The 27,593-nt window shown below is 40.1% G+C and overlaps 1 protein-coding gene across 1 annotated transcript in view; it reads left to right on the forward strand.

Moving 5' to 3' along the window:
• Positions 1–27,593, forward strand: part of SVEP1 (sushi, von Willebrand factor type A, EGF and pentraxin domain containing 1) — a 132,593-nt gene that overhangs the window by 29,089 nt on the left and 75,911 nt on the right. The window contains exons 4-6 of the mRNA XM_086480302.1: positions 19,306–19,464; positions 19,711–19,890; positions 24,667–24,846. Of these exons, the coding sequence (XP_086336428.1) occupies positions 19,306–19,464; positions 19,711–19,890; positions 24,667–24,846 (519 nt within the window). The remainder of the gene's footprint in view (positions 1–19,305; positions 19,465–19,710; positions 19,891–24,666; positions 24,847–27,593) is intronic.

A 27,593-nucleotide genomic window follows, 5' to 3' on the forward strand; every position in this document is an offset into this window, starting at 1 on the left:
AATCTGAAGGTTTGAATTTGTTCACAAAACTGCTGATTTTCAATCTCTTAGAATCTAGTTTCTTGCTGTCTCACAAGGCAGTGCAATTTCATGCTTTCATCTATTGAATCTGCATCTTAAAACTGTACAGGAGTTTGTTTTGGTTCCTCTTCTCTCCTTTGTTTTTAATTTCTAAATCAGAAAAATACTCTTCAGTTCTAGCTTAGCTCTCACTAACAGAAGGCTTCCACTGAGACCTGCAGTCATTGAAAAATGGCAAATTGAAAAAGGAGCATCTCCTTGAGGAAGACGTCAAATGGCTGCTAGTGTCTTATCTTGTGCCACATAAACCTGCACATCTTGATAACTGAAAAGAAGAAAGCAAACAAAATTTTTAAACAAGATGAGTTGGAAAAACTTGGATTACAGCTGGGCAAGGAAGCTGGGATGTACATGTTAATGAAGCATTAATTAATGCTTACAAAACCTGAGCAGTTTGAAGAGACTTGGAGTTGGACTCATAAACTGTAGAGACAGAAAAGCTTGACAGGAGAGTCCTTGCTCTGTGTACAAGACCTGTCAGTCAGTGATTCTCCCCTTTTGCTTAACAGCTCTCTAATTATGAACCCCTGTCGGTAATGCTTTTGGGGGATGAGATATCTTTGTATACTTTACTCTCCTATTTTTAATTTATTCATTTTAAAAAATGCTTCTCCTGAGCAGAACCTTCTGTTACAGCCTCTCTTCAGCGGCTTTTTGTCTGTGATAATATGCAGAGTTTCTATTGTGAATATACTGTGTTAAAATGACTGGCTGTCATGTAAGGAGAAGAGAAAACAAGAAAGTGGGGATCTAAACCAAGAGGAAGGATGCAAATCACTAGGTGATTTGATGCCTAATTAACACTGGCAAAAACATTCCTTGCTGTCATTCTGTGTATTTTTTCTTTTTCTTATAAATCTTGTTGGACTCATTGTGGGTAACAATTTGAGCATAACATCGTGATGGTTAAATACAGAATAAATGTAAATGAGTGTGTTTTTCTTGTGAGAGTATCATAACATCATGGTGGGTAAGTACAGAAGAAATATAAATCAATCTGATGTTCCACTGAGGGTACTGGAAGACAAGAGGTTGAGGCAGGTGGATATAGGAAACAAGTGCTATAGACAAGGCTATAGATGTTTAGTAGGTTAATTATCTTTAAAAAATCTTTTTTAGAATTAAAAAAATAATGCAAAGGCATTAATAATTATTGTTTCCGTAAAGACTGAAGAAAATGGCTTTTACAGATATTTTGTGTGGAGAATAAATACATCTGGAAGCATGCAGACATGCTCTTCCAGATTTTTTACATTGAAATCTGCTTTCTTAAAAATTTTTCCCCTGAAGCCCAGTATTTCCTGCTTTGCTCTTGGAAATGCAGGTAGAGATTCTCCTGCTTGTTGCTATAGGAAGCAAAGCAAAGGCTGAGTAAAAAAAAGATTTGGATGCTGCAAGGTTTTTCAAAATGGAGCACAAAATAGAGATAAATTCCTTTGGTTTGGTAATTTAAAAGCATAATGTCAGTAAGTTCTTCGTGTCAGGCGGGTTTTTTTTCTGGTGGGAGTGACTCTGACAGAGGTGAATGTTAGCTTGCATGATCCTACAGTGGTTTTGCTTGCATTTTAAGTGGCTTCTGGCATTAGTTTGTACAACCTGCTTTATGAAGATGGGGCATATCTGGCAGTGGAAGCTTCTTTTGCTGAGTTTACTCTTTGAAGCCTTATGACCTCGTTAGCCACAGAGTGATACCGAAAAGGTTCCTAAGGCACTGTGTGCATGAAGTGATAACAGGTTTTGTCAATCACTGAACTGTTTCTTATGGTATTGTAAAAGCTCTATGATCTGCTTTTACTGTGTGAAGCCTTTGAACAGAAATAGTAGCAAACAATTTTTTTTTTAAGTTTGCATTTTATAAATGTGAGTAGGAAAAAAACCTGATGAGGTTGGGATTTTCTTTTCTTTCTTTTCGGATCTAATTATTTACAACTCAGGCAGGGCAGATCGTGCAACTTTCTTGGGGGGTTTCCTTTGTTTTGGTGGAATCATAGAATCATAGAACGTTTGGTTTGGAAGGGACCCTTAAAGGCCATCTAGTCCAGTCCCCCTGCAGTGAGCAGGTACATCTTTAGCTAATCAGGTTGCTTAGAGCCCTGTCCGACCTTCAGCTGCTTTACCTTTTTCTGGCCTCTCCAGCTTCAGCTGCAGCAGCTCCTGTCCGCAGCCAATAAGCGTCCAGCTGCCCCTTTTCGCCGATGCTGCTAGAATGAGGCCAAAGGCGACCAACACAAACCTGAGCCAGATGCAGCCAAGAACATCCCCGGAGAGGAATCGACAACTGAGTCCTCAGTGCTGCCCCATAGGATTGTTGTTTTGTTTAAGATTATGTGAACCTCATCCTTTCCAAAGTGGAATTTTAATCTAGATTCAGTCCAGCAGAAAAAATCTTTAACAAATTCTAGAGTCATACAATGAGCTTTCCAAACCATCAAAGAAATGTGAAAGTTTTAACATCTAACCAATGGTTTTACTTGCAAAATTGTAAAAAAGGAGATTTTCTTGGTCAATTTTGGTAGAAATTTTTTCAGCTAAACAAATTACATGTGCAGCTACTTGTGTTTTTTAACCATATCCATAGTTTTGGTAAACCTGTGGAAGTGAGTAAGAGTATTTCCACTAGTGTTAATGAGTTTTGGAACTGAGTGACTTATTTTTCTCTCTTCTCCAGGCTTTATGTATCAACTTATATACCTCTTATGTGCAAAAGTAAAAATTTTAAGTAACTGATTGTTAATATGGATAATGATGTTTCATTGATACAGAATTTTTCTAACTCTGCACCATGAAGCTTGTTTCCTTTGTGTTTAAAACTGAACTGCAGCAGAGAAAGAAAACCCTAAAACTAACCAAAACCCACCAACAGTAAAGTTTTCTGTGTATATCAGCACCATTTCTGAAGAAATTCTTTAAACATAAAGTTGTAGGATGAAGGTGAAAATCTAGATTCGATTTTGATATGAGTGGACCAGAAAAGCAGAGATACAATTTTACATCTGTATACAGTATTGAAAAACATCTCATCTTTTCCAACTAGATGTCATCCGAGGCTTTAGAAAATAAGTTTCAATGCCAAAACAGACTCTTTCTTTTGTATTAAGTACAGAGCTCTTTCTGAATTAAATTTGATGGCAAGTTGGAAATGATGCACGAGTTACCCTATTTTCCTTATCTTGGAAGTGACTTGTCCTGGTCACCTCAGAATGTCATAAAAATAAAGCCTTTGGCCAAAGTTCATATGTGCAATTAGAGGTGAGAAATCAACCATCTGGAGGGCTTGAGAGGAGCAGAAACCATGCTCTGAATAGAAATAGACATAACATAGAAGTAGTCTCCAGCTTTCTGTGCCGATCAGAGTCTCCCTGGGTTGCCCAGACGGTCCATTGGCCACAGTATAACCATTGCAGCTGGCCATCACAATGAAGAAGGCACCAAGTGTAAATACAGCACCAGATCCGTTTAGCCTGTAGTTAAATGACTATGAAACCTTTACTGTTAAGCCTGGCCTTTGCCGTGAGTCTCTAGGCAGGATAAAAAAGAGTCTTACCTTTGCTGAGATTTTACATAGTTTGAAAACATCGTTTTCCAGCTGTGCAATCCCAGGTGATGTGGTAGTTTACAGACTTTGTGCTGAACATGTCTTCCTTTACTGGCTGAAACTTTTCACCCAGTTGTCACAGATTTTTAAACAGTTTACTCTCATACCATTTTAGCATAGGCCTTTGGTAAGCCTTTGAATGGTCTTGCAGATTTGAGAGTAACTTTCACAACTGGGACTTGCATCATACCAGGCACTTATTGGAATAATTACCTGTCAATTGAATCCCTTAATGAAAAGGTTTTTACTGCAACATTCTTTGGTTACCCTTATGGATTACATGGTGTCATCTTGCCTTGACAGAGAAACATAGCCAGGATGTTTTCATAGACACGCATGCACACATGTTATTCCTGAACTTGTGCCAGTCTCACAAATAAAAAACCTTAGCATTCTGTGAGCCTTTAAGTAGCTTTTTTCTTAGAGAAGAAAACATTAAAATTCTTGAAAGAGTACATTAGGGATAAAATAAGATGGCAGTATACAGCAAACAGTGTTAATTATTAAATGAGGAGAGTGGTTAAGAGACTTAGAGCTTGTTTTAATTATCATTAAGTTGCTCACAAAATCTTGTCAAACCTGATTCATTTAACCAGACTGGTACACAGCACTCTTAATGTGGCAAAATCAGGCAGTCACTGTGTCTCTGCATTTGGAGATTGATGTATTGTACATGGTGTGTTTGTCACTTGGTCAAACCAATTTGACTCTTAGCTCTCAGAATCAGTTTCAAATTGAACACAGAGTGCAGGAATATTTTCATTTTATTTTTAAATCCTTGTCTTGACTTATGCTGTGATCTCTACCTAGGCCAGTGAATATTGCAAAGTGTGTTCTCTGTTAGAATGAGTATCTTCCTTTCAACATTTTAAACAAAGTTGTCTACTTCTCTTCCAATATGAAGTAAGTATTTTGTATAAAATGCAATTCGCATCATTTTGCAATGTTCAGAGATGGTAGTCTGGTAATTGCCCTGGGTTTGCTGCGAGGGAGAAGAAAATGTAGAAGCAAAGGTGCACAAAGCTCGTCAGGTTATAACCCACAGCTAAATAAGTCATTTGTTTGCAGATTTTGACCAAATAAAATCTTTCAAGGGATATTCGCCTGAAAGGGAGTATAGATGTTCCTTCCACTGCCATCTGTCCGTTTGGCTACCACCATCATAAGAGAGGAAAGATGGTAGTGAGAATGGATGAGACAGCTTTTCTGTTGCCTCTCCTGGTCAGTCCTGTCTTTCTGACTTCTCTGTGCTCTCTGTGGAAAACTGTCTGGCAGGTTCCTCAGATAATTTCACAATCATTCCATGGAAGAAGCCCTCTCTCTCTATCCTCGGCAGCTATGCTCCTCGCTTCCTCCCACTGTGCATATTCTCTGTTTCTTCAGCTACAGGGGTCCAGAAATAGTTCAGACTTTGGTACCACTCCAGAAAGGCAGTGGGCAGCAAGAAGAGTATGCTGGAAAAAACACCATGATGAAAAGGAGTCAAAAGGCCACTCAACTCAGAGCAGAATTAGGGTAAATAGGTTGCAGACATTTTATGATAAGCTTAATCTATCTGCCAGGTACTCAACAGCCAGAATGGTCTGTTGTCTTGTAAGCAGCCTTGTTTTCTTCTGTTACTCTAAAATCTACTGCAGATGGCCCAGCCTTCTCACCCAGAAACAGTGCTGACTGAATGGTGGAGTGTGGCTGAGTCCCTTGAGAATGAGAAAGTGGCAATACAGATCAGTTTCATCAAACAGGAAATTGGTTTCTCCTGGGTTTTTTTGGTGTTCTGATGAAAACAGAAATCGGGACTCTGCACAGAAATGGGAACCTCTTCAGGTCAAAACCCTAAGGTTTAATTTGTTACTATGCAAAACAAAGCCAGACCAGCAACTCACACTCCAATGCAGATGTTTTAGTAGGGCTGACATCTGAAGGTAGTTGAGGAGTTTAATTTTTTCCCCCTAGTCTGAAATTTTTTAAATATGAAGTGTTTTTCTCTGCAGGAATGAGAAAAATGAAAAAGAAACATTCTGAGGATAGCTAAAATAAAAAGGTGGATTTTTGGCACAAAAAGTTCAAACTAAGGGTGTTTCCTTGTAAATAATGTCGTCAATAGCCATGCAAAGTTTCTGTCTCCTTGTGGAGTGTAATTTGTTTCTCAAACAAGAATGCCAGAAAATTAAGTACAAGAACTATCATACATTGTGGCTGCTAATACTGCATGTTTTTTTTTCACAGATTATTGCTATTAATTCCAGCCTATTTGTTGATTAGGGCTTCACAGAATAGTCCCAAGTATAACATTCCTATTACTATTGTCAGGCTTCCCTTCAGCTTCAGTTTTATGGTTTTGACAGAAAAGTCCTCGCTACGTTCTGACTGTGTTCATGTAGGAAAATTACTTATCTGGAAATACACATAGGTGGTATTAAAATGTACAGGTAGAAGCATAAATGTCAGTGTTCTGGTGGAACATACAAACATCTGTGTCTGCATGGGCTGGGAATACTCTCAGTGACATTAATTTGAAGGTGTGTATTTCTATTCTGCATTTAATATCTGTGTAAAAATACCTGGATTTTTAGAGGAAATTGTTGGCCTGTTGCTGTGTTTTCTCTTGCTTCTCATTTCACGCTTTGCCTGTCTTCTGCCCTTGGAGCATCCTGTAAAGCCTATGTAGGCCTGGGAGCAGCAGTCTTTTAAAGCCTGCTGCGATAACTGTAGCATCATAGGAGAAATCCCAGTGCATCTGTAGAGGTGATTTAGTACCTATAAACGCAGCAGCTAACTGGTTTAAATCTTCTGCATCTTTTTTTACCTCTGTGGCACAGAGGTACCATGGGTCTCAAGACAGAGGGTATGAAAGAGGAGCTTGCCTGCAGGAATATGAAGTGCTGCAAAAGTTACTCTTTCGAGTAACTCGGTTCAAACAACTAGGTTTTTCTAAGTACAAGGAGGAGAGTGGGAGGCTGAGTAGCCTTATTCTGAGAAGTCTTGATGTTAACACAGAATGTAAGGAATGCTTGCCAAAGCTCATGGTTACACACCAGAAAGGCTGCGTGTAGTTAAGCTGGTGTTTCTTTTGGACTTCAGTTATTTTCTATCTCACAGAGGCATTAGTTTGTATACCTAAATGTACTCTGGTCCTCTAGCTCTATTTCTGTTGTCAGCGTGGCAAAGAATAACACCTGAAATGCAAATACTCAATTTCCATCTTTTCGGAGTCTAGGCCTTTGCCTTGGCACAGTGAGGATCAAAATACGCAGTCACTTGTAAGTCCATTAACTTCAATTTTTTATGTCATTGTGAATTGTAGAAGAGTAAAACACATATATAAATTTTGTTCTCTTTTATTTCTGAATGGAAGTTATAATGCCTTACAAAATACAACACCATTTTTAAAAGATTACACTTCTGTGAGCACCCGTATTCTTCCTGGTTGGCCAAAACCACTTTACAACACTGTCCAACTGGCAGCGCAGGGGTAGTGGTTAGGTCATGGCACAGGAGTATGGAAAGACAAGGACACTTGGTCTTCATTAGTGACTTGGTTTCAGCAATAGTAGCAGCCAAGCTGTATTAATGTATGGCCTTTTTAGGTGGCCCGGTAGCCCACCTTGTGGCCACAGTCCAAACCCATAAGAACAGAAGTAATGCAATAACAAAAAATTGGACTGACAAGGAGCATACCAGGCTCAGACACTGAGTGACTCTCTGGCAGTGTCTCTTTAATGTAACAGTAGCTGAGGGTTACCTTCATTCCAACCTTTTCCACCACTTAGCAGTGATGCTCCTTTATGGTACTCATCCACAATAATGGCTTTCCTAGCCTGGATGCCAGAGGAGTTTGGCCTAGAAGCAGTACTAAGATATACTGTGGCCCTAAGAGCACAGCTTGCATGGCCCCCAGTTCCAGTTGACAAATGAGGTCTCATGCTCTGCCAGCCTCCAGGCTTCTGTCTTTACTCTCCTGATAGCGCTTCACCATCACCAGCAGTTCTTCAGTAGCTCTCTGGGTGCTTTCCACAATGTCACAGGCAAGAAGGCAACTTGCACCCTGAGAACATGTGGGAAGCCCCTTACTGTTTTCTTGTTCCCCCACTTCTTTTAACTACCTGTCTCTCAAGATGCAGGTGATGGATTACAGCTGTTACTTGTCTGGTTTTTGCTTCAAGGCTGAAGCACAAACAAGTATTAAAGGTAACAAGTTCAAGGTCTGTGAATATGATGCTTCACAAAGTTGTCTATAAGGTCTTAAATTTCATTCCTTGTGATGTTAGAGATTGATTTATTCTCAGTATTTTTAAGGTCATTTTTGGGAGGCCTCATACATTCCTACATCAGAGGGGTAGTTTATCATCTGTCGCTTGCATCCCTCGCTGGTTCACAGTCTGCAAAAGTGCAAGAAATTAACCAAGAACTTGGCTCCAGCTCAGGAAAAAACGGGATATTTTTAGACAGCATTAATTATCTTGTGAACCTAACTAATTGGAATCAAGTGCTGTTTAGGAATAGATTTTCTAGCTAAAAATCAGTGCTTTAATAATCTTAAGTCCATTAAGCAGTGATATAATCATTATTGCTGCTTACCTTTTTTCTTTTTTTTTTTCGCTTCAGGTTGCAGTTAAGAATGTTCTTCTTATTCTCCATCTGTGCAGGTGTAGGTAGCCTTGTTTATGGCAAAAGGTCTCAGAAAAAGGGCATGCATTTAGAGAAGAAGGTAAGACTGAAAGCGTGGCAGACCTTTTTCCTCCCAAAACGTACAAAGCGTCTCACTGCCCTTTAGAAAGAGAACAAGTGATTCTGCTTCTTCAAGGTGGAAAAATACCCTTGAAGCTGAGAAGAGAATGGAGAAGTGGGATGCAGAACACAGTTTCAGTTTGATATACAGAGAGGCTGAGTACCTGACAGTTCTTGGAAGAATCTCACTCTACTGTTTCCCTGCTCCCTTTCTGGCAACAGCAGCAGGCTATTTTGTTGTAAACAACCACACTTCAGTAAAGCCTTTGGATGTTTCAGGTTGCTACTTTAGCACATGTTTGGTCAATACTGATAGCAAGAAGGGGCCTCACGAACACGTGACTCTCTAGCCAGGGATTCCTGCTTTGTGGGAGAACTCCTGCATTGCAGAAGGTTAGGTCTTCACAGAGTGGCTAAGGGATGGAGACCAGGTCTAGTGGGGGATACAAAGCTGTTGTTCAGAAATGTTTTAATGGAGGTTCTTCATAGAAGGAACCTTTGTTAGACTGAGGGCTAAGGCTATGTATTTGGTTGTACTACTGCAACACAATCTTTTTTATCTTTAATCTTTTTTACCATAGCTTTCGCAGTAGTGAAGTTCACTTTGTTGGCAAGCACTGAACTTAGTACATAAAACACATTCCTTCAGTTCAAATCTGAGGTGACCCTTTTGCTTGCAGCTGACATTGCTTTAGCGAGAGTCAGATCCCTCCTTAAGGACTCTTTTGTGTCTTGCAGAGAAATGAAGGGGGAGAAGGACAGGGGAAAATGGGGGAAATTAGGTGAGAAGCGGTTACTGCTCCAAATGTTTCTTGAGCAAGCACCAGTTAATAGTGAGCATAGTGATCTAGTTGTTCTCTCGGTGCTTTTGCTTTCAATAAATGAGAATCTATTTTGATCAACATATTTAGATGAGTTTAAAAGAATTCGGGAGATCCTATCAGTTTCCATAAGAGTTTTGCACAAGGAATGGAGAATGGGATTTATGGCATTTTTCACAGTAAATCATGGGTATCAGTAATGATTCCAGGAAATAAGTAGAAACTGTAACATCAAGATTACAACAGTTTACTGAACTCTACACAGGGATAGCTGGGCTAGTTTCACAATATGTAAAAAAATAATTGGCAAAACAACCACTTTTTATTGTCTGATTACTGGCCTGAGCCATTGCATGTGCTTCAGCTCTCTTAAGTTAACCAAAAACTGTCTTGACTCCTACCCTGGGCTGCTAAGTAAATAAACATGGAAATAATGACATATGTTCTCCATCTGCACAGTCGTGTGCTATATCTTCAGGGCTCGGAGATGTTACTTAATAGGAGTATAATCACTGTTGTTGAAAAGTATATTTAATGGTAAAAATAAGGGATATGGAAAAGAGGCCAAGTTTGGCACTTAATGCAGTAGTGACAGTTTATTGAGGGCCTGGCAGAAATGGCTTCACTTTCCTGTTTATAATAGCTTTTACTTGCTGCATTCCCCATCTGTGATTCAGCAACTGGAACTACTCTGTAGAGAAAGGAGGCAGAAATAAGTATCTCTATTTATTTTTTTTTTTCCTCATGATCATATGCACCAACAGATGCTGGGAGTGTGTGTTGGAGGCAACAACATTAGACTAGAAAAATAATTCAGGACCGTACAGGTTCTGTTAATATTTTGCCAGAGAGTAAATTCACAATTTTTGCCTGAATGAGAAGGAGAAAATCTGAGGATGTGGAGTCTCTGACTCCTCCTAGATTATTCGTGCAACTTACTGTTCTCAGGAAAACCAGTTTGCTTGTTCAGTTTGACCAGAGAGACATCTTCAGTTACACTTTTTAAGTCTCAAGAATCATTGAACGCAAAACTGTGTTCAGGCTGCTGAGTAGGTGAACGCCATGGAAATGGATTTTGAACCACCAGGCGTGTTCTTCACTGCAGAAACCTATCAGTGCTGTGAGCTTGGGATGCATGCTTTGTTGACTTCTAAACCCCAGTCCTTTCGTTTTGGTTAAAATTACCTTTGAGGAATCGCAGGAGAAGGTGAGCTGTTGAGCTAGCTGTGTAACGTGAGACTCTTGCTCCTTGCTTCTGGAAGAAATTTAGGCTGTGCTGAGCAAGCAGTGGCTGAGTTGTGGGGATTTCGGCGTGTCCCAAAGGTCACAGGCAGTGAAGTTGATTCTCACTTCTGTCCAGCTTCCTCTAGACCTAGCACATTAGGAGTTGTTAAGGCACCAGTTTTTGCCTCAGCCCCAGCTCAGACTTCTCTCTTTCTAAGTAGCCTGTCTTTCCAGTTGTGGATAAAGGAGTACTATTTCTTGCTTTCCAGCTGAAAGTAAGATCAGAGTTATTTGATACATGGTATGATGGTTAGACCATGCCTAGAGAAAACTGGGCTTCCAGTGCCTTCAGACAAGACAGATACTAGATCTCTGAAACAGTGCTTTTCTTATCTGTACGTAGCACAAACGAAAGAAAATGTTGTGGGTCTTTTTAATAGAATTTGCTTTACTTCAGCCTGTCTGTATTTTTTTACAATTTTGTGAAAGTGAAGATATAACTCCACAGCAAGTATGTTAAAATGGCAAGTAAGTACATCTAGGACAGGATGGTGATGTTCCTTTTCAGTGTTATGTATTTAAATAGCAGGAAGCTATCTAGAAATCCAGGGCACTTAGAACAGTACTATTTAGAGTAGCACGTGCTGTCACATCAGCAGTGGTCAGGTTTTACTGAGGAATGTGTGTCTGTGACTACAGTGAAGACCATGTCCAGAGAAACCTACTACATAGGAGTTGTGCTCTGAGCAAAGCATTTTCAGAATTTATTTTGTTTCCCCTTTTAAATAAGGGTCTGATTGTGTGCAAAGTTTTGGACACAAACCCTTCACTTGCACATAAATAAATACTTTCTATTTTAATGGCAAACTTTACGTAATTAGACCTTTCTGTATTTTCGGAGTTTGTTGAACACTTTTAGCATGATACATTTTAGAAATATGCAGGGGCGTGAGGACATAGATCAATATCCGATATTTAAAAATCAAAAGTGCTGGCGTGAGCTGATATCCATAGCTAATAAGCATCTTAATGTTTGCTTTGGGTATGCCCCCCAAGTGTATCCCAAGGCTAGATTCGCTGTCTGTGCAAACAGCAAACCTGGATCACTGAGATTTAAACCAAAAGACCTTTGTTTCAATACATGAATACCATTTCTGTGTGTACAGAATTCACAAGTTGTCAGGATATATCTTGTGAACTTGTAGCTTGAATGAAGCACGTGTAAGCTTCTTTTTAAGTTACAATACAGTACGTAGAATCAGGATTTTCTTCCTTTGTTCCTGAGTAAGCCACATGCTTTAACACAAAGAGAGAAGTTACCCTCTGTAAAAGTGTTTATAGTAGTCTTTATCTTTATGATTGTAAAACATTTAAAATAATTTTAGAAGCTCTGTGTCCTTGCAACATCCATGTGTGATTCAAGTATGAATCTGTTTAAGGCACTCACCATATTTTTAACGTGTAATAGTTGGTCTGCTTTTTAAAAAAGTGTATTGGCATAAATGGTTTCTCTATGTATTCTCATTACTGCTGCTATTACAGAGGAGGATATCAGAATCATTGCTTTCCAGTAATCCTGTCTAAATGTGCTGGCCTCAAACCTACCCAGGGATGCTCAGCACAGTTGCAGCTCATGGCCAGACCTCCCTGTGGAAGACGGTTCTCCTAGGCATCCTAACTTTTACAGGCTGTGATAGCTTTTGGGCTTATATTCTTCAGCAGACAGGTTGTTCCCCACACTGCGTATGCTTGTGGTACTGAGATGAGGTGTTCACCCAAGGGACTGTATCTCCTTCCAGGCAACTTTCCAGTTCTTCTGCCCCATGGGAGACGGGCCAAGATTCTCATTTTTACCATGAACAAGATATTTCTGCTGAAGGTTTGTTATGACGGTTTGAAGTGCTTACAGGTCTAGAGCTAGATCATCTCAAAGTGTCATTCCAAATGCTGCAGCCTACTTGGTAGTGGAATATTGCAGTTTTGATGTCTGTAAACTCAATAAAAAGATTTGAGTGAACACCTCCCTATGTATCATGTATAGAAGTAGCTAAACTTCTGACTTGTTTCAGCCTGCTCTTCCTAGTGAGAGGAAATTTGTAAATCTAATAAAGAGATGGAGCAAAATACATCAAATAGGAACAGAGAAGACATCTAGCTTGTTAAATTGCTAATCATGTTACTCTAAGAAGGCTGCTTAAGGAATACTGACAAAGAGCAGATGGATGAGCAGGTTCAATGCTGTCTGAAATTAATGCAGAGCACATGCTGGGGATAACAGGAGATATTAAAGAGTTCGAGAACATGCTGAGACTTAGCAGAAATCCTTCTCTGATCCCTACGCTTAAAGGCAAGCCCAAGGTTTTCTTCTTCAGTCTTTGTGCAAGTCATACATGTCAAATGTTTAACTAAAGCTACTTCATTGCGTTTTTTTTGTAATTCTAGCATGCTCCTGGCTCACAGGTTTTTTACAGCACCATACATGTTGCAAACTGCAGAAGGGTGGATTACAGTATCTGCCAAAAGTTTAGATTTTTTTTCTCCTTAGCTTTTCAAAGGCATTTCATGAGCACAAGATGCCTATTCTGACAAACCTACCATATAGGAGATTTAAAAAAACCCACCTTCCTGGACAACCTAAATGTGACAAAAAGGCTATAACTTCTGGAGGCAGTCTTTACAGTGGAGACCCAGGGTGTGGAAAGTCCTTGAGAAGCAGACTTAAAGATCTTCATGTGCAAGTGCAGTGAGGTTATGTTTCAGAGACCAACGTAGTCTGTTTTTCTGCTGGCCCAAGCTGAGCATTTTTTGGCTTGTAAACACCAGGAGAGGAACCCGCAACCATGGTTCATTGTTTGATTTGGTAGAATAGACTTGAAAATTACAGAGTCCTGGGGCACATTGGTGCCCCACATTTGCAGAATTCAGTAGTTAACAGCGACAACCAAGAGATACGACTGCAAAATACATGGAGAGAGCAGGGGATTGGGGAGTTTCATGCAATCATGGCTTCCATCAGTATACCTTCCATGTTATTCACATTCTTCCCTTGTAGAGGCCACTCACAAATGAACAGTGCAGCAGCAGCAGAATGGGTTTTGGAAGCAGGAGGGAGGGTTGGACAGCACTGCATGCTAATACTGAAAGACATCCCAAACTCTTCCTCTGCTGCAGCAGTAAGTGGGAAAGCGTCAGGAAGTCTTTGGCTGCTTAGTGTGGAACGGGGATCTCCATTTCCTCTGTGACAACATGCATTATCCTTGTAAAGCATGTTTTATTTGGCAGGCCATTGTCACAGGGAACATCTAACAGCTCCTTGTTCCTAGTGCTTCTAGGGTGCTAGAGGGTCCGCCTGGCTCTTAGGCAAATCAGATTGTGTAGTACCTTGTCATGGTGAGAGATGCAGATATCGGGGTAGAAAGATGTAACACACGATAATGTACTGTAACTTCTTTGTACTTCCATCATCATGGAAGTTTTTAATTCTATTTAGTAAAATAGCTAAGATTTATAGTCAGGCCCATTCATGGTGGCAAATATAAAACATGGCTGATAGCAAACACAGCTACCACAGCACTTGTTTCACACACATGAAGGTCAGGGTGGCACATTTTCTAATTTTCATATTTTTTGGCTGTTGCCAAGGCACAAGAATCTTAGATGAAGTAAAGCAGTGGGAGAGAGAGACCATGCCTTCAGGCTGTAATTCTCCTCCAAGGGCATATATGTGAGTTAATTTGAGGTTTTGGTTGTCCTGATGTTGTGGACTATAGTTCTCAGTAGTTCTAGGCACACACTGGATGTCCACGTAACTTCCAATGAATTAATAAAAGTACAAGACAACATATGCCAGGTCAAAAATCCACATAACAAAAAATCCCCTGTCCGTGTACATTTGGTAAGAGGAAACAGGGAAAGAATTGAATACAAGCATCCAGTGATCATCGTTTAGAGATTCTGTGAGCTATGGATTGCATCATTTTTAGTAGACACCAGTAAACCAAAGTAAGAATAGGTATTCATGGTATAGTCTGATTCTGGGACAGATTCACTGCTTCATTGTGTTGAATGCATATCCATGTAATCGGTGTCATAAAAGTAATTACAGTAGTATAAAATGAGTTTCATTAAATGGAAAACTAGTCTTTCTTTTCCCATTTAAGAAGTTTGGAGGTTGAGTTGTAAAGACTGTTTGTATATTTGTGATTTGCATCAAGGTGTCATTTCATTTAGGCTTTACACATATAGGGGGAAAAGAGAATTAGAGACTACAATCATGACAGTAGCAGTGTACAAATAGAGCTCAGGTTGATGCAAGAGGGAGCGGGATATTGCCTGGCTGATTTCTGCCATATCTCACAAAAGCGATAAACTCTTAATCGGATCCTTCATTAGCATCAAGTGTGGAAGAAACAGCTCATTCCAGGGATTACTCAGAAAATGTAGTTAGTGGGAGAAATTATGCATTGAAGAAAATATAAAATCCCTCAAATTAATCTTTGAAATACATGGAGATTGACTCTCCTCTCTCTTACACTGGGATAAACAAAGAATAATTCCATTTCAGTGACTTAGATACACCAGTGTAGTCGGAGAGGAAATTGAGCTTGCCTGCTCTCCCAGGATTTAAAACAAAAAAAAAATTGTTTGTCCTTAAAATTTGTACTCGTACATTCAGAGGAAGAACCCCTGGGTCACAGTGTAGAATCCTTTGATCTCTACCTAAATCCATACTGGAGTCTTTATGCCATCACATGGGTTCAAGACCAGTTGGCTTAACTTTGCCACTCGCTTTAGTATTTGCAGTTTAAAAAAAGCCACACTGGATAATACCTGTTAAGTGTTTGGTGAGTCTCTGAAATATACCTTTTTTTATGTTGTCGGTTTTACAATGTTAAATTATTCTTGCTTGAAGATTAAAATACTAAATTTGTCATTATTGTGGGCAGGCAGAGCAGAAGAATTCCTACTGAATTTGAAAGTTTGTCCTTTGATTTTTTGGTGGACTTTCCTAACTTTGCACGTCCATTTTTCAGCTTCAGGCAATGTCTTGACATACAGTTATGCCGTCAATACATATGCACGTCATTACCATGGACAATAGAATCTGAATGTGAATTGCTGATCAATATCTACCATCTCATGAAAGCAGGTTGTGGTTGATGACAACTTCAGTGTCAGCCATCTTTGTGTGCTTGGGGAGTTCGGGGCCTGTGCTTGTTTGAGTTAGCACACTAATCCCAGATATCCTTTCATTCCTGTAACAAAGAGGTAATCCTCTGGTGTAACTGAGTATTCACTATTCTGGTCTCAAGAGGAGAATTATATCAAACAAAAAGCATTTCTTTGCTCCTCCTCTTTTTTCTGTGTGAAGAACGACATGGTTCACATATAGGCAGTAGTTAAGTCTTTTGTTGAGAAGATCATACATGCAGATGTGCACATAAGCATCCTCTACATTTAAAGGCTGATACTGTTAAATTTGTTTCCCCATTTTAAAATTCTTGCCTTTTTTGTCATTCTTGACAGTGCCAGAATGATGTTTATTTGCACTGGGGTTCATTCACACTGTTTTGAGCCTTTTTATACCATCACATTGTTGGCAAGGGGAAGGAAGTCTTGAAAAAAAATTAAATTGTCTTTTACAGATTAGCACTGGAGAAGATGATCTCTCCTTGCAGTCAGTTTTTGTGGGTATAGAGTGCATGTCAGTGAGTGCAGATCAGTGACTAGCATGCAATGAAAATTTGGCACTGCTTCATCCTCAGAAGAGACCCCAGAGAGACATCTGTATGATCAGTCATGGATGGGGCCACGTGTGCTTTTCAGATGTGCTTGCCCCTCAGGTTGTCTCTTGCCTATGAATACATCTCTGTGTGGAGACTTAGGCCGTGCTGGAGCAGGAGGGGATGGGTCTGCAGTCTAGCTGGGTCAGGTATGGACAAGTCCAGCCTACAGCAGGCAGCCGAAGCTCTGGTCTTCCACAGCCGATTTTGGATGGTTTTAACCTAAGCTGTGGCTAGGCTAACCTCTATGGCTGTGGTGGAAACACACAGAGATCAGTGTCCCTATGCTCCATTCTTAAACTACCTCTTGACATCACAGGATAGACTGCGATGTCACACACTTTAAAATAGCTCTGTGACCAAGTGTTAGCTTGTGGAAATTTTGAATGTAACTTGGTGGAGTTTTGTAGCTGAATACTAGTAGAGAGATGTGAAGTCAAGGAGGAGTTCAGGGACTCAGGCTTGGAGAAAAGTCTACATAAAAAGCTAAGATGTGATGTAGATTGACTTTGGCACTGGCAAACACTTGAAGTGTAGAAAAAGAATCAGGACATTTGGGGAAACTTGTCTATCCCCCTAGAGACATTAATAATAATTTTAACAGTATTATTTACCTCCTGCTGCTTCACTGGAAAGAGCAAATTGTAAGTGTAATTTCAGAATGAATAATTTTTGTCAAAGCCAGTCTGATTCAAAGCCCTAACAAATTACTGGGTTTGTTGTTTAAAATGCCCACATCATAGAATGGGTGATTATTTTTATCACATAGTTCTCAAAACAGGAGCAGGAAAGAGCTGCTGTTTCTTTATCTAAGAGATTACATGAAAGAGAGGTTAGGTTACATTTTTGTTGTTTTGTTTGGGCTTCTTTTGTAATGAAACATTTCTTTTAGATCTCATTTTGTATGCCACACATAGAACAGAAGAGACTAATTTACTTTCACTGGCACATGGAGGGCAGCTTTGTCTCAGAGCAGGTCCACTGTGATGGTTAACTTGCACTCTTTCCTGTATCCGTTTGGATGCGCTTCATCGCTTTGTGTGGATGCTGGTTAGTTTTAACACGGATGCGCAGAGACTTCCACAAGGGGCAGTATTTCAGAGATTTCAGAGTAATACCTCCGATACTTAGATTGGAGGTGATCATCTGAAGCATGAGAGAGTATTTCAGAGAGATCTAGTGTCCAAGGAGGGGATTTCTGCACAGAAGAGAGGAAAGAAGCATTAACAGTCCCAGAGGAATGTCTTGGATGGGAAGAGCAGGTGAACTGTAGGAGAGGGATTTTTTTGCAAATGCTTTTCTGAAAGTCCCAAAACAAAAATGAAACATTCCCAGTTCTAATTCTGATTGGATTTTTCTGCTCTTTTTCTTTCCTGAAATGCTTTGGTTTGTACTTACATCCTTTACTGCTTAGTCATTTTCATTGTCTTTTTTAAAGTGTGTTTGAAATACATATTTGTGAAGCCAATTTACAGCACCCAAAATAACCTCTTAACTGCTAGCCACTCATTTGCTTTCTTCAAAATAAAACTTCAAATTTTTCTGAAAAGGAAATAAAAATACTATCTCTAGAAGCTATCAAAAGACTGTGCTGTTTCTGGAAAGAAGTGCTAACTGTTCATATGGGTTGATTTTTTAAGGTATAATCCATAAAATTCGGTTTATGAAAGTCAATTACCTCATGACAGGTGAGGAAAAAGGAGGCTGGGGTTTCTTTTGGTTTTAGTTTTGGTTTTGGTTTGTTTTGCTCAGTTGCCTAGAAAGCAGGAAGTTGTTTTCATTAAGAAGACAAGAGTCAGAGTATCTTAGCACCTAACTCTCAGAACAAACCGAGCTGATCCAGTATCTACCAAACAAACACTGATATTGCCAGAATCTGTGAACTCCAGAAAATATACTTCAATAGGAGAGATTTGCTCCAGAAGCAGAGGACACCTGACTATGTGAGGAGGAAGGCACTTGCAGTTGTTTATGATTGTACAGTTCTTTATACCATCCAGAGCTACATCAGATGGTATAAAGTGACTGTACTGAGGGGAGGAAAGGAGAGGCTAACTTGCAGTCTGCAAGAGAAAGTGTGTCCATTAGGAAAATTTGTAGGCAGTGAAATTAATGAAATGAGAGCTTTTTTGGCTAGTTTTCAGTGTTAGTATTATGTAACCTTCCCAAAATATTTCCTGAACTTTACGTCAGGAGGTATGTTTTGAGTTCTGTTTCAAGTGGTAATCTAATCAGTTAATACTTCAACTTTATCCACACCTGTTGATTAGTCAATGCCCTGCTTCTCACATCATCCTTGTGAAATAAATAATTATGGTGGTTTCCTGAAGAATAGAATTCAAGGCAGAGAGAAATAAGACTCAAACTTATCCAACCAATCTGAAGTTCGCAGGGGAGAGGTGCCTTTTCCTTGTGCATTTTCCCTGCCTCTGAAGACATCTCCTGAATCTCTTAAAGGCTTGTGCATGTAGATGCACAAAGTTAAAAATATTAAATGGGATATAAATAAGTGCAAAAGCTTCACAGAGAAGTTGCTTTGATTACTTGCTTCATTGTTTGTGGTTCATCTGTTTTAGCAAGCATAGTGTGTAGATCATATATAATCATGATGTGTAAAGCAAGGGCAGGGTTTTTTGCAAATTTGTGTTAGCTTACACAAATAATAATTTGTATGCATTAAACTTTGGCGTAGTTTTGAATGGCAAGGATTTTGTCTGATTTTTTACTCATGTGAAGCAAGAATGTCTTTGTGAGGTCAGCACAGGTTTTATCAGTGAGAATCTAGTGTGTCTTCTGGGACTGGACTTCTTTTCAAGAAGATTAATGATGGACTTAATATCAGTCCCAAGGCAGTCACTGGAGAGACCTCCACCAAGTTTGATGGGCTTTAGTTCACCCCTGTAAGAACTCTACAGCACTTTAAGTGGAGAATGATCTTGCCCTAAGTGATATGGGATGTATGAGGTGGAAAAAATTATGTAAAAATGTAAAGCAATGCACCTGAAAAATTGCACTAGCTATGAAAGGTGGATATTCTGAACTCCTTTCTGTCATGTTTTCTTTTGCTCAACAGCTTGTCCGCCAGGAACATACAAGCCTGAAGGTTCACCAGGTGGAATCAGCACTTGCATCTCATGTCCTGATGAGAATCATACTTCTCCACCAGGAAGTACCTCCATTGAGGATTGTACATGCCGGGAAGGATATCATGCTGTAGGACAAACCTGTGAAGGTAAGTTTTTCCATGCAGGATCAGAATACCCCTGGAAGGCACAGTGCAGTGCTGGGACCGTTTTGTTATTTGTGTTTGGACTGTGAGGGACATGTCAAATTGCATGCAAGACTTTCTGTGTCATTCTGAAACAACAAAGATACTAAGATGCAAGTCAAGTTGGAAATGAAAAAAATAGGTTTCCTTCAGTAGCCTACTGCACTTCAGCTAGCATCATAACTCTGTTGTGGTTGTTTAATTGTTTAGCTGTTCACTGCCCTGAATTGAAGCCTCCTGAAAATGGTTACTTTGTCCAGAATGTCTGCAACAATTACTTTAATGCTGCCTGTGGGATCCGATGCAAAGCAGGATTTGATCTCGTGGGAAGCAGCATCCGGCTTTGTCAAACAAATGGCCAGTGGTCTGGTTCAGAGACTACTTGCAGAGGTATGGAAGTCCTTTTCTGTTGGTTTGTTTGTTCTTAATAGTGGTTTTCTCTCACTACATAGTTGGGCATGCAGATTGATCCTGTTAGCTCTTGGGTGAAAGAATGTTCCAAAGGTAAACTCCCACTCCAATCACTCCATTTCCCTGCTTCATAAAATGGAAGGAGGACATCTACAATAGAAAATGCAGAGCAATATTTACTAGGCAGACAGTCTTTTGCAAGTGAATCTACATTCTCCTTCCTTAAACCTTTCTCCACCTAATTTCTATGAACTTTGTATCTATGTTATGTAAACCTACCAAGTAGTCAAATATATAACAAGACCTTGGCATATGCATGTTTGAGAATATCCACAAGAGCCCTGGCATGGTCAGGCATTGGCATTGGGAGGTATTGGCCACGGGAGAATTCCATTTTGCGTTCTTACAATTCCTTCTTGTGAAGAACTAGGAAAGATTGGGCCTTGAGCATAGTCTTCAGAAGAATTTTGAGTGGAGTTTCACTAGGGAACAACTGGCAGTATCCTAGAAGTTTTCTGTAAGAGAGTGTCAGCTGGAAAAGAAATAAACAGAAGATGTGAAAGGGAGGAGACGTGGGAAAGATCATACTGAAAAACATTATTTCTGGAGCTCTTAGAAGTACATAGGAACACAGTTTTGCTTTGTTACCACTTGTCTCTGCCTCAAGTTGGGTTGTTGATGATTTAGAAGGGGAGCTGCAACCCCATGTAGTCTTGTCTGATATGTCTTCCAAGGAGAGCCTGGAAAAAACAGGTAGCATCCCTTATCTCAACAGCCACAGGTTGTAGTTCAACAAGTTTAACTTGAGTTGGATGCACTTGACTTTACTATGCTGCACTGGAAGCTAGTAAAAAAAGAAGTCATCAGCTCCTTCTCTAACTCTTGCCCTGGCCTTGAGAGGGAAGAGGGCCTCAGGACCTTGGCCTCAGGGAAAGAGGGAGGATAGATCCTTGGAGGCATTAGCACTTTATGTCACTACAGCAAACACTGCAGCGCTTAAAGAAACAGCAGGTCATGGTTCTGAAAGGAGGGATCTGAGCTAAAGATCAGTTCCTCAGGACATTCTTATAGCTTATAGAATATAGCAGTTCACTTCTGCTTGCCATCTGCAGGACACTTCTTCAGATGATCCCAGAAAACTTAGTCTTCCTTTGTAGCTTCCAGTGACAGAAGGCAGGAAGGAAGCTTTCAATAGAAAATATGGCCAGTACCAAGAGGGTATCTTGTGAAGCTAGACTTAGAGCTGTTGACTTTCCAGCAGTCAAAACATAGACTGAAGGTGCATGCTACTTTGGGAAGACTGGAATACTGGGAAAGAGCACTTGCCTGTCAAAGCTTCTGTCACACAGTAGCCTCCAGTGCAAAAAATCTGGGAAGGCTGCAGTCAGCCACAAAGAAAGGATCCTTTGTCTTCACTGTCTGTAGAGAAGTGGAAGATCCTAGTACTTGGAAAACTTCCTGGAGCATTTAAAGATACTCATCTATTGGGTCTTAGTGCATGATCTTCCTTTAACAGGGAATTTGGAAGGTGGGGGAAGAGAAAAGTCTGCCTTGGAGTACTATGTTGTTAATATCCTTTGAAGCATTGAAAGGATATATTTTTGCTTTTCTTGTGCCATTCTCCATCATGCTGAAGACTTCCCATTAAAAAAAAAAAAATCCTACCTTTAGATGTGCTGGATCTGCTAGTCTCAGTTCACTCAGACTATGAAAGGACGCAAGATCAAAGGCACAGTTTATAGCTGTCTTGTTAATCCCAGGAGTATTTTATCACATAAATTGGGAAGGGAGAGTGAAGGAAAATCCATTTGCACTGCTTTGGATTTTGACATTAAACACTCCTCAGTTCTGCTAGCTAAAATCTGCTGTGCTACTGGAAAGTGATTAATGCAGTCCTGTCATGCAATTAACAGTGACCCATGAAAAAAAAACAACTACAAAGCATGTATTTAATCCAGAAAATGTATTAGGAGAAAACCCAGAGCAAGCAAAATATACCGTTGTTGTTGTTGTTGTTTTCACTGGCTTTACAGAAATATTTCTTGGTCACGGAAAATGCCTTATTGACAAGAAGATGGTTTTGTGTTCAATGTATGGAACCATAACCAGGATAACACGGGTTCAGTTGCAGGTTTCTGCCAGAGCTATACTGAGGCAGTGAGTAAGTGTGGTATTGAAACACTGAGGAGACAGGAGCACTACAGCTATGGAGTCCTTCCAGAAGAGGTGGCTAGACTTAACAGGTAGGGGAAGGGAGTGCCTTCTCTGTAGGCACATTAACATTGCTGAGAGCCTCTTCAGCATACTTAATTCATTCAGGCTTTGTCAATAATGCCGTGGAGTTGGTAGCATTTGCTTTCTTTTACCACAGATTCGGTATTAAAGGCTTCCATAGAAACCTTGAAAGAGAAAGCCTATTCTCTTCTGTTTAAAGCATATGTGATTCAGCTGTAAAAATGTCTTTCTTACTCACTGTACTACAGTTAAGATACAGCATATTAGGAAGCTGCTCTGAAGCTCAGAGTGCCTCTCACAAGATGGAAGTTTCAATAATTTTTTATACTCTAAATTCCCTTCCTAGACAGTGCCTGTGTATATGCAAGTACAAGAGGAGTAGAACTTTCAGAGTGTAAACATGACACAGTGATAATGCAAAGATACATCAGGTGCATCTATATGCCTTTTTTTCTTTCTTTCTTTCCTATCCAATATACATAGGTTTTGCTACAGGTTTTTTTTTCCACTCAGGTGCCGCTATAGCTGTTTTTGAAAAAGACATCATTTAATGTGTGTGTTTTTGTAGCTTTGAGGGTCTTGTAGTTACTGGCATTTTTACAGCTGGCTTTCATTTGAAGGAGCACTCAGGATGTCTGCCCATTTATTAGTTTGTGGGTGTATAGTGATCCCTTCAGTCCGTGTGTCCACTTGTAGGCATGCCCTTTCTCATCAGCGTGTAGAATAAACAACTGCTGAGAAAAGGAGAGGAAGTTTCTAAGTTGGCTTACTCTTGAATGCATTTGGAAAAGGAGCTCTGGTTTGCCTCCTATCTGGCAGCAACAAGGATGGACTAGTTGGTAAAATCAACATCTGAAACCACAGCAGAGAAGCCATCCAGATCTCTGAAGCCACCCATGACCAGAGCTTGCCCTCCTGCCAGCAAGGTTAACAGAAGCTGTGGAAAACAATCCAGGGAGAACAGAGTTTAGGGAAGTGCAGTCTTCTTGATTATATTTTTGAGCAGTCACATTTTTTGCCCTTTTGTGTTTTTCTTCCCTTAATAACCATTGAACATGCTGAGCAGTCTCTGCCAGCTTCAGCTGAGAGCAGGGTTTTCAACCGTACGATTTTTCCACTAGTTTTGAAAAATCGGTAGCTGGTTATTGAAGAGAGACATTAATTATTGAAGGAAAAGGAGCACTAGGACCCCAGCAGGCATCTACACATTTGGGATGGCTATCACCTAGTTGTCATACGTGTATCACCATCACATAGTCATGGCCAGACAGTAGATGAGTACAGCTTAGCCGTTCAAGGGACCCAAAGGCCAGGCAGTGCGTATGTAGCTCAGAGTCTCGCCCAGAAGGGAGCAAGGGGACAAATGCGGAAACATGAGATACTGGCTGAAGAGGAGGAGAGCTTGAGGCAGTGCAAAGGAAAGTGCTCCTAGTAGAAGAGCTTGAGGTTATGACGCTGAAACAAAGAACATAAATCCAGGCCATACCAGTGCTACTACTTTTTTCTTCTTACTATCGTTCAGCTGTTTGGGGATCAGTCTTAATTACAGTGTAGCTTTGTGTTAGATTCCAGCATCAGGATTCAGTAACAAAACCTTAAGACAACCTGAGGATCACCCTCCATGCCCCATTTCCCTTTCTGCACATGCGTCCTGCACCGAACTGCATTCTCCTTGGCAGTGTTTGTGAGACATGGCAGGAGAAAGGCCTCAGTGCTGAGCTGCAGCCAGGACTGCCTCCGTGGGGAGCTTGACACCTGAAAGAGTCTCTTTTGTCTCAGCAACAGCCTAATTTCTTCCTTTTCATCTCTTGAGGTCCTGTTGTATGAATGCTTTGTGTTCCTTCTTCCTCTCTCTCTTTCCCCCACAACAATGAATGTCTGCTGTTCTGATTTGTGGAGGCTCACACCTGTCTGTGTCTTGTCTGTGTGATTGTCTACATCAATATGCTCGAGAGTGACTGAGAATGTTCCTGAGTGCTGAGGCAGTGCCATCTGCCCTCTTAATAAGCTCTTATCCTCTTCCCTGGTGTGCACTCAGACGATACCGGACTGCCAGATGGAAATCCCCCCAAAGAACTCTCAGGCATGGCTGGGGGATTAGAATCTCGCAAAGACAAACACTTTTCCACAGGATTTCTTTTGCCTGCAGCTATCCTGTTTTGAAGACTGATAGACATTACTAGCACCAGCCACACAGTGTATGCCAGATGCCTTCAATGGCTAGGAACATTTCTGAGCACAGTTAATTTGCCAGCCTGGGCTTACACTGGAACTCAGGTGAGCTTCAAAACATGTGCCCAGCCTCATACCTGCTATGTAAGACTGTTTCAGGAAGAGGAAGGCATTAAGCCTTTGGAAAAAAACAGTCCAGTTCCAGCCCTGTTCCCTGAATTTGTACAAACTGCTGTAACTAATGTACAAGCCAGTACCTGTCCCACCCTTGAAAACCTGTGCAAACTACAGTAACTCCACTGATTCTCAGTGCTGCAGAGTGAAGTGGTGTTTTTTTTCACTTTGCAGTTCGAACATGTCCCAGACTTCAGGCTCCTGAAAACGGACACATTAATTGTTCAACGGCTGATACCTCCTATAAGACAGTGTGTTTTGTGACCTGCAATGAGGGCTATGAAATAGAAGGCAACACCAAACTCACCTGCCAGGGAACCTCACAGTGGGATTCAAAGGAGCCAAAGTGTGTGGGTAGGTGTCTGTTCACACCCTGTTCATGTCAGAGTGCAACCTCTTCTGACATGCTGTCACAAGTGAGTAACTCTCCCTATTGTAATATTTGGTGAAACTAAGATAAGGAGTGAGGATTTGTGTATGGATGTTTTATACAGGTCGTAGAAGTTAGGGAGGGGCAAAGGAATTTCTAAATGGAGAAAGTGGACAGATTATCATTGAAATCCAGCACAGACAGCTGATAACTAAAAGATTGATGCATCTGGTGAGTGTTAAGACACTGTCACACAATGTGTTGTAGGAAACATGCAAGTTGTGCATCTGTACTACAGATTAAATGTGAACAAGCAGGGGTTTGAGTTACCATCTTAAAGCTAAAGATGACTTCCAGACAAGGCTGAGGTATGTTAGCCAGGCACTGTGAGTGCTAAGTAGAGATGTAGCAGTTGTCACTTTTGCTGAACTCCCAGCAGGAAATAAGAGTTTAGGCAAGTTAGGGACCAAGTACCTCTAAGGCAGGATTCAGAGGTCACACCAGCTGTGCAGGGATAGGTAAGCGTATATTGCTGTTCCAGAAGTAAAGGACTGTAGCTTTCAGAAGTGCCCTTTTAGGACTAGCGACAGGTATTAAATTAACTTAGAAAGGTAAGAGGAAGAAATACAGTTGAAACACTTCCAAGGGTAGACTGAAAAAAAAAAAAAAAAGCACAAGGTTGAAGTCCAGCAATTCAGAAACTGATCCAGTGCTGACTAAAGTCAGGGTGAAGTACATGTCATCTGGGTCCAGTAAATGTAATGCCAGTAGGGTGACTTGGCTTGAACCTGTGGCTGGTTTTTACTGTTTTACTGCAGGCTTAAAAATGTGGACTTTGCATGAAACAAGAATAAATTCCTAACTGTAGATATGGTCTCTAAAATTATTAAAATAATCCACAAGTATTAATTTATCCAGAGAGTTTGTTAAGAGATCCTAATCATTCTTCTGTTGAAGTCAGTGGAAAAACTTCAATTAACTTCAAAAGGAAGGGACCCTGAAATCCTGTTGGAAGATTATAATTGGACGATTAACTGTACTCATCAGTTGAATTCATCCTTCCTAGCTTAGCATTTTGATTATTAAAATCCAGCTGTACTCTGTATCAGAAGATTTCTTCACACTGTGCAGTATTGCCTCCATTCCTGGATTACCCATGACAATAGCTTATTTTTGCTGAGTCTGAAAATCTAGTATAAAAGTTACCTTTGATTGTCACAGAGGGAAGAGTGTAAGCTGGAAACATCTCTTCTGCTTCTTGTTGTGACTGATGTTTAGAACAAGCTTGCTGAAATTTGTGTTCAATATACATGTGCGGAGTTTTCAGGGAAGGACGCAAATCAGAAGACTAATATCATGTTCTCCTCAAAAACTACCCTTTGTACTCATTTTCTGAATGTTCATCATTATCATGGAGGTATTCTCCATTTATTTTTAGACTGAACAGCTCCTTACTATTATTTATATCTGCTACGTAAAAGATACCAGAAAGGCATTTATAATTGATGATTTATTAATTTCCTACCCTTCCGTTAGAAATGTCTCTTACCTTGAAATAGATTTCTTGGACCTCAGCGTACTCTGTTAGCTCTTCTTCTGAATGCTTTTCAGTTTGAGTGCACCTCAGTTCAAAGTTTACCATATTTAATAGTTAGCTCACTAAGACTGTGCTACAGCGATCTGTAACCATAACTGCAGCTCCACCATAACATAGCCTGGATTGTTTACGGTCACTTCTGTGAGGTCTCTTGTCATATGCATCTTTTTCTAAGAGCCTGGAAGTTAATGTAAGTTTGGCTATTACATATGTTTTAATTTTTTGTATTTTTCGTGAAAGATGCTGTTAGCAATGAGTTACGTTTGAGTAGGTTACGTATGTTTTAGGTGGCTTACAGACAAAATATCTGCTGAAAAGGGAAGTTTTGTCATTTGTCCAATTTGAAAAAAAAATTTCCACAGCCATGTTCTTGTATTTCCTTCCCCACTGGCAAAAGATTAATAGCCAGCACGTTAAAATTAATGATCTTTGCAAGATAACTGTTCTCCTTGCTTTGTTCAAGGTTCAGTGAAGAAAGGTAAAAATACAGATGGCATCCAGGGTGTTGATGCCACCTAGTGTTGAAATAATTACTACTCCACCTTTCTAACTGCAGTTGGCCAGTTCTTTCCCTGAAACTGTGTTTGCAAAAGGGTTGAAGGAAAGAGGCATGATTTGCTTGATAATCTTTTCTTTTGTTACAATACTGAAGTTTCTCTTGATGTTAAGAATTATAATACAGTGTTGTAGTGCATCCCAGGCAATTGCAGATGAAAGCAGATTCTTCTCTCTCCTTAGAACTACTTTTTTCCTCTCTCTTTTATAATTCCCTACCCATATGACTAGTATCATAGATATCACTCTTCTCATGAAGTCCGAACTTCGTGGGTCAGCTTGATCAAATTATGGAATTAAGCACAGATAAAAAAGCTAAACAACACTATTACTAAAAAACACTATTACAGGTTTTTTTTGTCTGGTAAAAACCTGTCCCACTTAGAAGAGATTCCTTTGGGCTAGATATACCAAAGGTTATCCTGAATGTTTGTCAGATGTTTCAGGATCATGCTTTACTAGGATTTTGCTAGCATAGTTTGAAGCATCTCAACCAGGAGGGCTGTGACTTCTTCCTGAAGATCTGCATTTTTCTCTGGTTTTCATGCTTACACCTTTCACAGCCTTTCTTCTACTTGT

Source organism: Leptosomus discolor, chromosome Z (assembly GCF_034619465.1).
Source record: "Leptosomus discolor isolate bLepDis1 chromosome Z, bLepDis1.hap2, whole genome shotgun sequence".
In the NCBI taxonomy this organism is placed as follows: domain Eukaryota; kingdom Metazoa; phylum Chordata; class Aves; order Leptosomiformes; family Leptosomidae; genus Leptosomus; species Leptosomus discolor.